We start from the raw sequence: 12,346 nt of genomic DNA, 5'->3' as shown, positions 1-12,346 counted from the left end.
CCCGGCTGGGCAGGAGGAGGAAGAGGATGGGCTGAGGCCTCTCGGAGAGCCACGGCCCCTGGGGAATGGGATGCTGCCACGCGTTGGCAAAGGTTGGGCAGTAATTTGGAGGGAGTTTTTCCATTGCCAGGGCTGGGACTGGATGCAGGCGGCCACAGCGATGCAGCAAACGAGGAGAGTCAAGCAGGGAGCAAAGCCCGGGGCATTCAGCCCCTGGTTCCAAGGGGGAAATCCTCAAAGCTCCCTGCCTCCCAGCAAGGAGACGACCCCGGGGAGGGAGCAGCGCCTGCAAAGCCAGCGAGCAGGAACCGGAGCCAGCAGCGGTCCTGTGTGTGCTGGCGTCCCTGAGCCACAGCAGAGAAAGAGGAAGCAAAGGCCGGGCGGTGGGGACAGCTACATGCTCGCCGAGGGGGGCAGGCAGTCCCAGCCCCAGGGCCTAAAAGGGTGGGTGCCCCCGGGGGGAGCAAGGGCTGATCCACCCCCTGGGACAGATCCAGCGGGGCGAGAGGTGAGCACGGGGCTCTGTCTAGGGTCAGGATGTGTGCTGGGGGGAGATAGCAGGAGGTAAGGCCAGTGCAGCTTCAGATAACTCCTGGAGGGAAAAAAAAAAATAGCGTTTAGGAGATCCGAAAGCAAATGGAAAACGTGATAAAGGAGATGTACTTTGGGGAAGGCGAGTTGGCCAGCTCGAGCTCATCGCTCCCTCCGATAAGACTTGGACTTTGCGACGAAGGAAGTGAGTCAGGCTGCTCGCGGACGCCTCCCATGCCTGGGCTGGCCTTCGGGACGGCCCCAGGGCTCGAGCCAAGGAGCAGCACACCTGCGCTTGCCCCCACCGTGGGTGCAGACCAAGTCCGGTGGCCGATGACCCTTGGTGGGTGGACACCAGCGGGGCAGCGCGTGGGACCTCCACCGAGTCCCCTCACCAGTGGAAAGCCCTCGCCCCGGGGAGCACCGTGACACCAGGACCGCGGACACAAACCCAGCTCATGCCAGCAGTGGGAAACCATCCCACCCCCAAAGCCCCTCCATCCCGGCCAGAAGCACGCATGCTGGCCCGTGCCTCCAGCACACAATCACCTCGTTTATTGTTTCACACCGAAAAAAAAAAAATCACAGTATTGGGAAGAGCCGGGCTCCCTGCAAAAATAAATACTCACGTCGCCTGCGGAGCGAGGGGCCTGGGTAAGCAGGTTCCCCACGGCCGACAGCTCACCCTGCAGCAGCACGGCTGCTGCGAGCTGCCCTGTGCCCACGTGGCCCGGCCACGGGGCTGCTGGTCCGGCACGGCACCAGGACACGGCTGGGACAAGCCCCGTGGGAGATGCTCGGCTGCCTCCTCTTCCTCCCTGCCACCACCCTGGGCTGGCCGTGGCGGGGTATCAAAGTCCCAGCGGGGTCAGCACGAGGGGCAGACCCCCCCCCCCCCCCCCCCTTCCACAGGTCACCCAGCTGCAGGGCATCGTTGCGCTTTGGGAAATGGGGCGGGGAGGTCCAGAAGCAGGGGTCCGAGCCCGTTCCCCAGCACCCAGGGGGAAGGTGCAGCAGACGGGGCAGTCGTGGTCCGTGTCCCGCGTGCCGTGGTGACGGGGGCTAATGCCTCGTGGATGGCCGGGGGATTCTGTACAGGTTGAACGCGGGTCCTCTGCAAAAATCAAGGTCACCTGTGTCACCCCCAGCCACAGAGGGGAGCAAGGGACGGCCCGGGATGTGCTGGCAGGGCCAAACCTCATCCTACCCCCGTGGCCCAGCCCTGTGGGGAAGAGGGTGCTGAGATCCCCCGGCAGGCTTGGGGGAGGCTGGGAGCCAACAGCACCCCCAAAGATGACAGGGGAACCCCAAAACAGCCTACACCACACAGGTCCCACCCGGGCGGTCCTTCCCTGGTGCCTGCACCCTCCTTGGCTTGCACTTTTCTGCTTCCTCTCCTTGTCCCCCCCCTTTTTTGCCCCGTCCCCCCCCATGCTGCAGGAGACGTGGCATTGCTACTTACATCTCCACAGCTTCGTCCCTGGGCAGAAGGAAAAAGAGGGGACAGCATCAGTGGGGCTGGAGGTGCCTCCTGGGACAGTCCAACAGCCCAGCATCGTGCTGTGGGACCGGGCTGTCCCCGGGGGCACACGAGGCAGACGCGGGGGCTGCAGGGGGTGACAGTCCCCTCCACCCCAGCCACCCCATCTGGACACAGCTCAGGGGGCTCCTCCAGGCCCCCTGGACTTTGCCGGGAAAACGGGACCCCAAGGAGCTTGGGGGCAGCCCCAGGGTGCCAGCAGCACCCTGAGCACGAGCGAGCAGTGCACCCTCGTGGTGACAACGCCAAGCACGCACCGCGCTGCCTTCCTCCCGTCCGCACAGCACCCGGCTGCGCTCCCGTTGTGGGTCCCCGGCACAAACCATGGTGCAAAACAATTCGAGGCTGGTGGCGGAGCCCGAGACGGGCTGGGGGCTGCAGCCAGCGCTGCACAAAAGGGACCTGACGGGGCCCCCCATGCCCAGCGCCGTCGCGGGGCAGCTCCCCAACCTGTAGACGTCGGCGATGTGCATGCGGCGGTAAAACTTGGCGAGCCTCACAGCCAGGATGATGCTGGGCAGCAGGAAGACGGTGCACCAGCCCAGGCTGAACCAGAAGGCGTTCTGTGGGCCGGGGGGAGCCGTCAGTAATCGGGACGGCATCTTCCACCCCACACCCGGGCCGCCCTGCTCACCAGAGAGTCCAGGAGGTAGTCGCAGGCGATGGCCTCCACGTTATCCAGGGTCTGCGCTACGGGCTTGCAACGCGCCACGTCTCTCCTCAGCTGGGGACACGGGGCGGGTGGGACAGGACACGTCAGGGCCCCCCAGAAGCCTGCAGCCCGTCCCCGCTCCCCTCCGCCCCGCCGAGGAAGGCTCACTCACGCTGCTCTTGGCCCAGGCGATGTAGGTGTTGAAGAAATCCAGCATCTCCTCCAGGAAGGCCCACGTCTCCTAGGGGGGCAGGCAGAGAGTGGAGATGCCTCACCGCCAGCCCACTCCGTGCCCCGTGTCCCCTCTGCGTCAGGACCAGGGCTTTCAGGACACCTCCATCCAGCAGCAGTGGGGCTGCAAGCCACCCCCAGAGCCCTGGCCACATCCCCACCCGGGCAGCCCCCCAGCAGGGCACGGCGAGCTCACGTTCTTGATGATGTTCACCATCTCCCTCCCCAGGAAGTCCTGGGTCTCGTTGGCTTGGTCCAGCGCGGTTTTCGTCTGTGCCTGGGGCAGAAGGTGCTCTCAGCGGTGTGATGGGGGCTTTTTAGGGTGCCACGGAGCAGGGGGTATGCAGAAGCCCCCACACACAGCTCACCTCGAGCTGGGCAGCCCGGCTCTGCGCCAGGTAGATGTTCTCCTTCAGGCTTTGCTGGGGATGATGGAGAGAGAGGGTCAGAGACGTGCACCCCATGGCTCAGCCCAGACCCCCCCACACACCCAGCACCCCCAGCACCTTCCCCACCCCAGCATCGCTCACCAGCAGCCCTGGGAAGCTCGCCTGCATCTCCTTGTCCAGCTCCCTCAGATCGGCAGCGTCAGCCTGCAGGTCTTCTCTCACGTCCGTGCCCTAAAAGGGGGTGCAATCAGCAGTGCCCCCCACCACAGCGATGCAGGGGGGCTGGGGGACCCCCCTTGCTCTGGTGAGAAGAGCCAGGCGAGGGAGGTGAAGGGTCTCGTCCCCCCACGGCACCCAGGGGAGACCCCCGCAGCGCTGGCTTTGGGGACAGGGTGGCCGTGGCCCCGGGGTGCTGCCACCTCTCACCGCTTTGTCCACCAGCTGCTCCAGCTCCGCGGCCAGATCCTGGAGGCTTACCAGGGTCACATTCTGATCCGGCTGGAAAAGGCAGAGACAGAGCCATGAGACGGGGGTGGGACGAGGCTGACAGAGGGGCTTCGCCCCCACGCACCCCATCCCCGTGGGGCAGAAGAGCCTGGACCTCCTGGCTGCAGGAGGAGGAGGGTCTCCCACAGCAGCAAAGCAGAGGGAACAGGGGCCCCACAACACGCACCCGGACCCCCCGACCCGACACCAGGCTGCCCCCAGCCCGGGGGCTGCCCCCCCAGCCCACCCACCTGCTCCAGGATGCGGGTGAAGTTGGGGGGCTGCGCGGCCCGGCTGGCGTTCAGCAGCAGGTCCCCCTGGCTCTCGTTGAGCAGGGAGATGGGGCCCAGGGTGATGTTCACCTCCTCGAAGGCCGCAGAGATCTCTTCCGTGTACTGCCGGGGCGAGGGGAGCCGTGAGGGACGTGACACCACCGTGTCCCCCAGGTGGGGGGCACAGCCCGGCACCGCTCTCTCCCCCCCAACACCCACCTGGCTGATGTTCAAAAGCTCGTCCAGGGACACCCTCTGGTCCAGGCGCAGCGTCTGCCACAGGGCAGTGTCCTGCTGGCACTGCCTGCGGGAGGGACACGGGGCTGAGAACGGGGCAGGCAAGTGCCCAACCCCCCCGCGAGCATCTCTTCCCCGGGGTGGGCACCTCGCTCCTTCCCTGGTGCCCCCCAGCCCCAGGGGGACCCAGGGGTGCCCGGAGGCAGGGCTGGCCCCACCTGTATATCTGCGAGAGGTTCACGGTGCCGCTCTTGTCGCCCAGCACCTCCGACAAGTTGAAGCCAGGTATCAGGCCGGGGGTATCCACGAGCTGAGAGCAGAAGAGATGGGGACAGTAGGCACGGTGCAGGGCGGGACACCTGGGGACAGCATCCCAAAGGGACCAGCAGAGGTGGCTGGGCAGGGGCATCCCCCGGGGAGCCCACCTGGAAGAGCTGCTGGCTGCGCCAGGACTCGCAGACGAACATGTAGGAGTTCCCCCCCAGCAAGAAGGTGAGCAGCACCACCAGCATCAGCAGCCAGGAGAAGATGAAGCTGAAGCCGACGCCTCTGCAGGCACAGAGACACCGTCGGGGCACGGAGAGCCACGCAGGCGGTCCGTGCCACCACGGGGCGAGAGGGACGTCAGCCTCTTTCCCTGGCACCACGTTTCACCCTTACACTCACCCCTGTGCAATGGGTCATCATGGGGCAGGACGTTAAATAATTTAAGTGTCGGAGCTTGAGCAGCCCCAGGACAACCCACCCCGTCCCACCACCCCAAATTTATCCTCGGATAATCCCGGAGCCTCACGCCATGAAGAAGTCCCCGCCGGTGTTGGAGAGGCAGCTGCGCTGCGTGGGCAGGGCGCTTTCCTTCAGCCCCAGCGGCCCCAGCAGCAGCCCCAGGACGTTGCAGAGGACCACCAGCAGCACCAGGCAGCACAGGAGGGCACACACGCTCCACCTGGGGTTAAGGGGACGGGCAGGGCTCAGGACCCGCCGCGCCAAGCAGCGCCCACCATGCACAGAGCTGGCTTCGGGGGAGGAAGGCGGATGAGGCCGCGGGGGGATGCGGGGCCAGCAGCAGCCCCTCGCCTACCTGAGCCTGTCCAAGTCAGTGACAGGCTTCTGGTAGTCGGCCAGCACCGAGGTGGCGTTGCTCATCACGTTCCCGATGTTCTCCTCCACCTCCAGCAGTGGCAGCTGCTGCTGCAAGCTCCTGATCTCCTCCCGGATGAGGCCCAGCTGGTCCTGGGTCTCTGCAGGGGACGGGATGGGGACGGGATGGGGACGGGAGCTGCTGCTGCTGCTGCCCCGTCCTGCTCGGCTGGGGCAGCGGGGACTCGAGGAGAGGGTGGGCAGGGGGCGGCCGTGACCAAGGAGGACATCAGCACGATGGCCCTGCTTACTTGTCACCACGTCCTGGGACTGCTTCTGCACCTCATCGGGGGTCTTCTCCAGCGTGCTGTTCACCTGCGAGGAGGGGACGGCGTGCTGACCGTGTCCCTCTCACAACCCAGGAGTCCCTCCCCGTCCCCCGTGGCAGCAGCTCCTCACCTTCTCCAAACCGCCCGCGAGGCTGGAGCCCAGCACCTCCCCCAGCACCTCCAGCTGCTGCTCCACGCTGGGGATCTGCAGGGAAAAGCTTGCGGTGACGGGGCTGCGGGCCGGTGGGCTGGGGGGGGCGGACAGATGCCAGGCCCCCCAGCCCCTCCTCACTCACCGTGCTGTAGTTGGTCGTGAAGGCGACGCCGTCCGGCGAGACGCTGCCGCAGGGCTGCCCGCAGCGCTGCAGGGTCTGCCCGAGGCGCTCCCGCAGGTTGCCCAGCCGCTGGCTGTAGTTGCCCTGCAGCTCCTCGAGGCGCCCGTGGGTGCCGTTGATGGTGCCGAAGGCGGCCGCCAGCGTCTCCATCGCTGGGGAGGCAGCGTGGGCTCAGCCTGCCTGCCCTCACCCAGCCGCGCCCCCAAACCCCAGCCCTCAGCCCCGGGACGTTACCTCCCAAAAGGCTCTGGAGGGATCCCAGCGCCCCGTCCACGCTGCTCCTGATGCCCGAGACGATCATGCCGCCCAGGATGGGCCCGATGTCTGCAGAGATGGGGGGGTCAGTGCAGGGCCCCCCGGCAGCAGCAGCAGGACAAGGCTGAGCTGTGCCGGAGCCCAAGCACCGCATCACCCCCAGCAGCCCCTGCTCCACAAATCCCCCCAAACCCCCCCAAATCCTGGCTGCAGCAGCTGGCTGTGGGTGCAGGAGGCTGCTCCAGCCCCCCCCTGCCGCGCACACTCACTCTGCAGGCTGGTGTTGGTGCGGCCCAGCGGGACGTCGCTGCGGTCGATGACAAAATTCACTTGCTGCAGGGAGAGAGACGGGGCATCAGCACGGGCTGGGGGCTCCGTGGGGACCCTTCCCCGCATCCAGTCCCGCTGCCACCCTTCCCCGGGGATGCTCTTTGGGCATGCCTGGGGGATGGAGGTCAGGTAGGTGCCGAGGTTGTCCACCGTGGCGTTGAAGTTGGGGAAGGTGCCGCTCACGGCCTGGGAGAGGCGGGTGTTGCTGATGAAGGCGCAGACATCGCCGGCCCTGCAAGGGAAGGGTGGGGGGGTCAGCTGGTGGGGGGCACCGTCCTCATGTCCCCCCTCCAAATCTGGGTGCTGCGGAGCATCCCTGTGAGTGCCTTGCTCACAACCAGCAAAAAAGGACCCGGAGGGACGTGCCCCAGCCCCAGCCCCTTCCCCTTCTGCTATGGGGAAACTGAGGCACGGGAGCCCCGTGGCGAGGCTCTCGGGAAGGGAACGCATGGAAAAAGAGCTCGGCCCTGCAGGACCAGCTCCCCACGGCCTCCGCTTCCTTTCCTTTGTCCTGCCGTGCCGGGAGCCGCTCCTGCAAACAATGGCAGCTTCCTGGCCCGGCCGCCCCCGGCCAACGCCGCCCGCGTTTCCACCCGGCGCACTCACAGCAGGAGGGCAGAGACCAGCAGCACGGAGCCGTAGAGCGCCCGGCGCCGGCAGCCCGTCCGCCGGCCCTGCTTCTGGTACATGCGGCCCCCGCAGTGCCCGCAGCAGCGGCAGCAGCAGAAGCAGCATCCCACCAGCGGCACCAGGACGATGAAGAGGAGCCCGATGGCCGTGCAGACCAGGAAGCCCAGCTCGTAGCGCAGCAGCTGGGAGAGGAAGGAGGAGAGGCAGCACGAAGCCGGCACCCTCCGCCCTAACCAGCCCCACATCCAGACCCCGTGGGGGCGGGATGGGTCTCACCAGCCGCCCGCTCACCTCCTGCACGTGCTCCTCGGACACCTTGCTCTGGGGCTGCGCCAAATCTGCAATCAGCTCTGGGAGACAAGGAGCAGAGAGGGCTGTGAGCTGCCACTGGGGCTGGGGGCTCTCCGAGTGGGCCCCCCCCCACCACAGAGAGGGGCTCCCAGTGCCAAGCATCACCTACAGCACCGTGCATGCTGGGCACCTTTCTCCCTTCCAGCTGTCCCCCCCGGCCATAATTTTGCACAGCCCTTTTGGCATTGCCAGTCCCCAAACTCTCCGTTTTTGGGGGGCCCTCGCCCCCACCCAGGTGTCCCCGATGGCTGTTTTGGGGAGGATGCTCTGACAAATCCCTCGGCTGCCCTCGCTGGGTGCCCTCCTGCAGCCCAGCCCCGCACAGGAGGAACAAGCTGCGTGTGGATGGCATCGGGGTTGGGGACTGGGAAATCTGCACAGATAGGGGCAAAGTCCCCCCCGCAGTGCTGCTTTCCTTCATCCCCGGGACTCGCCCTGCCCTTCACCCAAGGCCCCATCATTGATGTCACACCGCGTGGTATAATTACACCCCGTTACTTCATGAAATTATGGGATCATGCAGGTAGGAAAGTACCTCTAAGATACCTGGTCCAATCCTTAGCCCGGTACTAAAGTCCACCACTAAACCATGTAACCAAGTCCCGAATCTCTACGTTTCTTGAAGACCCCCAGGGATGGTGACTCAACCGCTTCCCTGGGCAGCTCGTTCCAGTGCCACACAACCCTTTCAGTGAAGAAATTTCCCCTAATATCCAACCCAAACCTCCCCAGTGCAAAATTCATGTGATACAAACAAGGCCCCAAAGCTGTTGTGGTGTCCTAGCCATGTGCTTGCTTGGGGGTTGCTGGCGGGCAGGGACTGAGCAGGGAAAGGGAAGAAGCCCAATGTCTGCAGCCGGAGAGTTGCAGCGGGACGGGGCGAGGTGGCCCTGCCACCAAAATCTGTGCCGGCCCCACCCAGGAGCACCTCACAGCCAAAGTGGACCCAGGAAGATGCAGCGGGGTCCCGCTCCGTCCTCCAGGCCTCCCCGACCCACTACCCCAGCTTTTAAATTCATGGTCACTACTGCAGGGAGGCTCAGGCTGGCCTGGGACCCCCGCTGCTCCTCACAGCCCCCCCACACCCCCAGCAGCCCCCCGTGCACCCACCGATGGGCAGGCCGTGGGGCTGCACCAGCCGCAGGAAGCCGTGCACCATGCTGACGAGGCCAGGAGCGCTGCTCCCCGGCGCCTCAGGACCGGGGCCGTACAGGGGCTGCGAGACGTTCCCCAGCTCCATCGCGGCGGCTCCCGGAGGGCACCTGGGCACAGAGTACGACCGTCAGTGGTGGCAGGGCACAGGGCCACCCATCCTGCCCTGCCTCCGAGCAGGAAACGCAGGGAGAAAAATCAGCCACAATGCCTGGGAGCCAAGCGAGGTGGGAGGGACGGGGAGTTCAGGGGCAGCGAGGGGGAGATGCCAGGTAGGAGATGACCGCGAGGGACCGGAGGGGCTGGGGGGATGGATTGGGGACGAAGCACTTACCCCTTCCTCTGACACCTTCCCGCACCCGCCACAGGGCCCAGCTGCTCAGAGCCAGCGCCTGGGCTTTATGGTTTGTTTAAGTTTCAGCTGTGATTACTGAAAAGCTGTTTGCCAGCCAAGGCGGTGATGCCGGCATCACCCCACCCTGCCCCGGCCACCTCCTGGCACCCGGCCACCCCCGGCTGCCTCTGCGTACCAGGGCCAGGGGCAGCACCGAGCCACCCCGAAGGGGGTTCCCAGCGGGCGCGGGGGAGAAGAGAAGCCCCTCACCTCTTCTCTCCCACCCACTGCTTCCCCATGTCCCAGCCCAGAAGCTCGGAGCTCCCCGGAGCCAGGTGGGCCATGGGGGTCCGAGGCAGCCCCTCCGGCTCCTCCACCCCAGCACCCTTCGGGATGGGGTCCACCATTTGGGCACGACCTGGCCGCAGCACTTAAGAAGCGCTTCCCAAGCGGGGCATGGAGCAAAAGCGACATTTTTCACGTGCACCCCGACCCCTCCAAAGCTGGGAAGGGCCACACCAGGTCCCAGGGACCAGCAGGGGAGATTTTTCCCCCGAGACTCCACCAGCCCCCTGGCCAGCTCCCACCACCCCTCCCCGGCCAGCCAGCAAGCCCACCCGCAGCGGGCTCTGCCCCGTGCCACCGCCCCTTGGCCCTGCTCCCGCTGCCCGTCCCCTGCCCCTGGGCACGGGGGGATGGCCGGGGGGGTGTCCCCGCGCCCCCCCCCCCCGCTGCCCTGAAGACCCCCAGGCCGGGGATGGAGGAGGGTGGCAGGGGAGGGGGGTTCCGGTGCCGGGAGCGCAGGGGACGCACCCGGTGGGCGCAGGGCGCGGATCCCCGGGGCTGGTCCCGGCGGCGGCAGCGGGAGCTCCCCGGCACGGCACGGCCCGGCACGGCCCGGCACGGCTCTGCACGGCGGGGGGGCGGCCCGGCACGGCCCTGCCCAGCCGGCCCGGGGCCGCCCCTTCCGTCCCGGCTCCCTGCCCGGGACTGGGCGAAGCCCCCGGCGCCCACCCCGGCGCGCCCCAGGGAGCCCCCCGCAGCCGCTGCCCTGCTCACCGCAGCACCCCATAACCGCCCCCCAGAGCCCCCCACTGCTGCCCAGCCCCATACACAGCCGGTACCACCTCTCTGCCCCACCACGAGCCTCCCTGGCCCCCGGGATCCCCCCTGCCACAGCTCCTACTGCGCTGTCCCCATCACCGCCCCGTCCCCACGTCCCCAAGGAGCCACCGCGTGCCTCTCGCTTTTGGGCAGACACCGTTGGGGAGACGAGGCCGAGCTGTCCCCAAGCCGTACCCTCACGTCCTCGGCTCCCCGGCGCTGCTCGCTCGCTGGCTGCCACCTCCCAAGTTACTGCTTAACTGTCCCCGGCACCCGCGGGCGTCACGGCTCTCGGCGACCTTGGGTGAGGGTGGCACTGGGTGGGGGGCAGCCCGGCCCCGGGGCTCTCCTGGCCTCGCTGCTGCCGGGTGCCCCGCGGGATGCTCTGGCTCGGCACGGGCACCGGAGGATGCAAACGCCTCAGAAAAAAAAGGGAAAATAAACCAAAAAAAAACCTGTAAATTTAAAACTTCAATGCGGTTCTTGCAATGCTTGGGCTGATGCGGGAAGGGGGTTCACCCGCAGCCCTCCCGGCTCATCCCTCGGGGTTTCGGGGCGGCTGTTTCTGGCTGCTTTCCCCTAGGGCACGGAGCTCGGCCTTTTCCCGGCTGCTGACGCCCTGCGCCCGCCCGGCGGGCACGGGGAACGTCCCCGAGCTGCTTCCTGGTGCAGCCCCAGGGACGCCTCGTCCAGCTGGTCCCCCCCAGCTCCTCGCAATCCGGGAGGTGAGGAGCGGCCGGGCCCTCTGCCAGCTCCTGGGCTCCAGGGTGGGGGGGGGGGAAGGCTCTGAGCGCACCCCAAACGGGCTGCGCATGGGCAGGTTGCGGCCAGGCACCCTGGGAGCGTGGGGAGCAGCTGGGACTGCTGGTGGCTGGCTGCTGCCGGTCCTGCCTCCGCTGTGCCGTGGCGTCACCCCGCTCCCTGGTGTCACCCCGCTCCCTGCACTGCTCCTGTCCCCCCCAGGGGGTCCTGCAGAGGCCACTGGTGCTGGGTGCAGGAGAGGAACGGGGCTGCTGACACCCAGGATCAGTGGGACCGACTGAGGCCACCCTGCTGGCACCCACCCTGCCACGTGCACCCATCGTGACCCCGTCACCCTGCAGCCACCCCGGCCAGACCTAGGGGAAGGATGACAAGGTGACATCCCTCGTCACACACGTCACCCCAATCCCTGCCCCTGTCCCCTCTGCTATGAGGAAACGGGCCCAACCCTGCCCCCACCCTCCAGTGCACCCCTGGTTCAGGAGCCCCGTTGTTTCCCCGCTTTTCCTCCTGTTGATGCTCCCCTTTGCTCCAGCGTCACCCACAGCCCCAGGTTCCCTGCCCTGGGGGGGGGGGGGGTCACTCGGGGTGAAATGCCCCCGGAGCTGCTGCCCAGGGGGCTCTGAAGGCTGGGGACCCGGGGATGTCACCGCTGGGGCCAGCTGCTTGCCCTGCTCTGGGGACACGGGGGACCAGCATCTCGTCCCCACGCTGGCACGTGGCACCCCTGGGTCCTGTGCTGGGAAAGAAGCGCTCGGGACAGCCTCAAACCGAAAAGTCGTTTTATTGGTACCATACATGACTCATAAATGGCACAAACTATGGAGGAGAAGGAAAAAAAAAAAAAAAAAGAAAAAAGAAAAGAAACAAAAAGGCATTACAGTGTGCCTGGGGGGGTAGGGGGCAGCGAGGGGCACGTCACCACCCCCCCCGGGAGCCCCAGCAACGCGGCAGCGGTGACAATCGTACCTTAACTGCAAAGCAGAGCCCCCCCCTGCCGCGCCAGGCTCCCACCGTGGGGTCCCCATGCTGGGGGGGTTCCCCGGGGCTGAGACCTCAGCCCCCGGCCGCCCCGGGGCGCAGGAGCCACCCCAGGCGTCTCGCTGGGGTTTTGGGGCCAGGAGCAGGCCAGGGCTGAGCGTGGGGCTCAGGCACCATCTCCCAGCCCCAACCCAGAGACAGCAGCAGCGAGGGGGGGGTGTCACGGGGGTCCCCCCTCACAGCTCAGCCACCCCCCCCACCATCTCAGCCACGGGTGGGAGAGACACAGAGTGCGGGCGGCCCCCCTGCTGCACCCACAGCCCCCCACGCTCACGGGGGGTCCCCCGATGGTGCCAGCCAGCCCC

At 67.0% G+C, this 12,346-nt stretch overlaps 1 protein-coding gene across 2 annotated transcripts; it reads right to left on the bottom strand.

Annotated features, from left to right (window-relative positions):
* Positions 1-1,067: 1,067 nt before the first annotated feature.
* On the bottom strand, positions 1,068-10,077 carry LOC121072860 (prominin-1-A-like). Of its 2 annotated transcripts, none has more exons than XM_040563031.1 (25): positions 9,948-10,077; positions 8,759-8,910; positions 7,589-7,647; positions 7,274-7,479; positions 6,779-6,899; positions 6,607-6,670; positions 6,317-6,406; positions 6,044-6,234; positions 5,878-5,952; positions 5,730-5,793; positions 5,420-5,579; positions 5,132-5,284; positions 4,764-4,887; positions 4,557-4,648; positions 4,321-4,405; positions 4,081-4,224; positions 3,770-3,841; positions 3,485-3,574; positions 3,323-3,376; positions 3,151-3,231; positions 2,896-2,964; positions 2,706-2,795; positions 2,522-2,634; positions 1,994-2,011; positions 1,068-1,645 (listed from the first exon to the last, which is right to left on the bottom strand). In XM_040563031.1, exons 2-25 carry the CDS (start codon positions 8,886-8,888, stop codon positions 1,594-1,596), a joined length of 2,397 nt encoding a protein of 798 aa, XP_040418965.1. In that variant the 5' UTR covers positions 8,889-8,910; positions 9,948-10,077; the 3' UTR covers positions 1,068-1,593. The 2 variants fall into 2 exon arrangements, with proteins under 2 accessions (XP_040418965.1, XP_040418966.1); XM_040563032.1 differs by lacking the exon at positions 9,948-10,077 and adding an exon at positions 9,135-9,825.
* Positions 10,078-12,346: the final 2,269 nt, after the last annotated feature.

Source organism: Cygnus olor, chromosome 7 (assembly GCF_009769625.2).
Source record: "Cygnus olor isolate bCygOlo1 chromosome 7, bCygOlo1.pri.v2, whole genome shotgun sequence".
Taxonomy (NCBI): Eukaryota; Metazoa; Chordata; class Aves; order Anseriformes; family Anatidae; genus Cygnus; species Cygnus olor.
This window is presented reverse-complemented; position numbering and strand designations above follow the sequence as displayed.

Coding starts and splice junctions, on each gene's coding strand:
- LOC121072860 (XM_040563031.1), bottom strand. CDS start 8,888: ATGGAGCTGGGGAACGTCTCGCAGCCCCTGTACGGCCCCGGTCCTGAG. Junction 6,671..6,778: donor ACCTGACCTCCATCCCCCAG/GCATGCCCAAAG, acceptor CTCTCCCTGCAG/CAAGTGAATTTTGTCATCGA. Junction 4,406..4,556: donor AACCTCTCGCAGATATACAG/GTGGGGCCAGCC, acceptor TCCCTCCCGCAG/GCAGTGCCAGCAGGACACTG.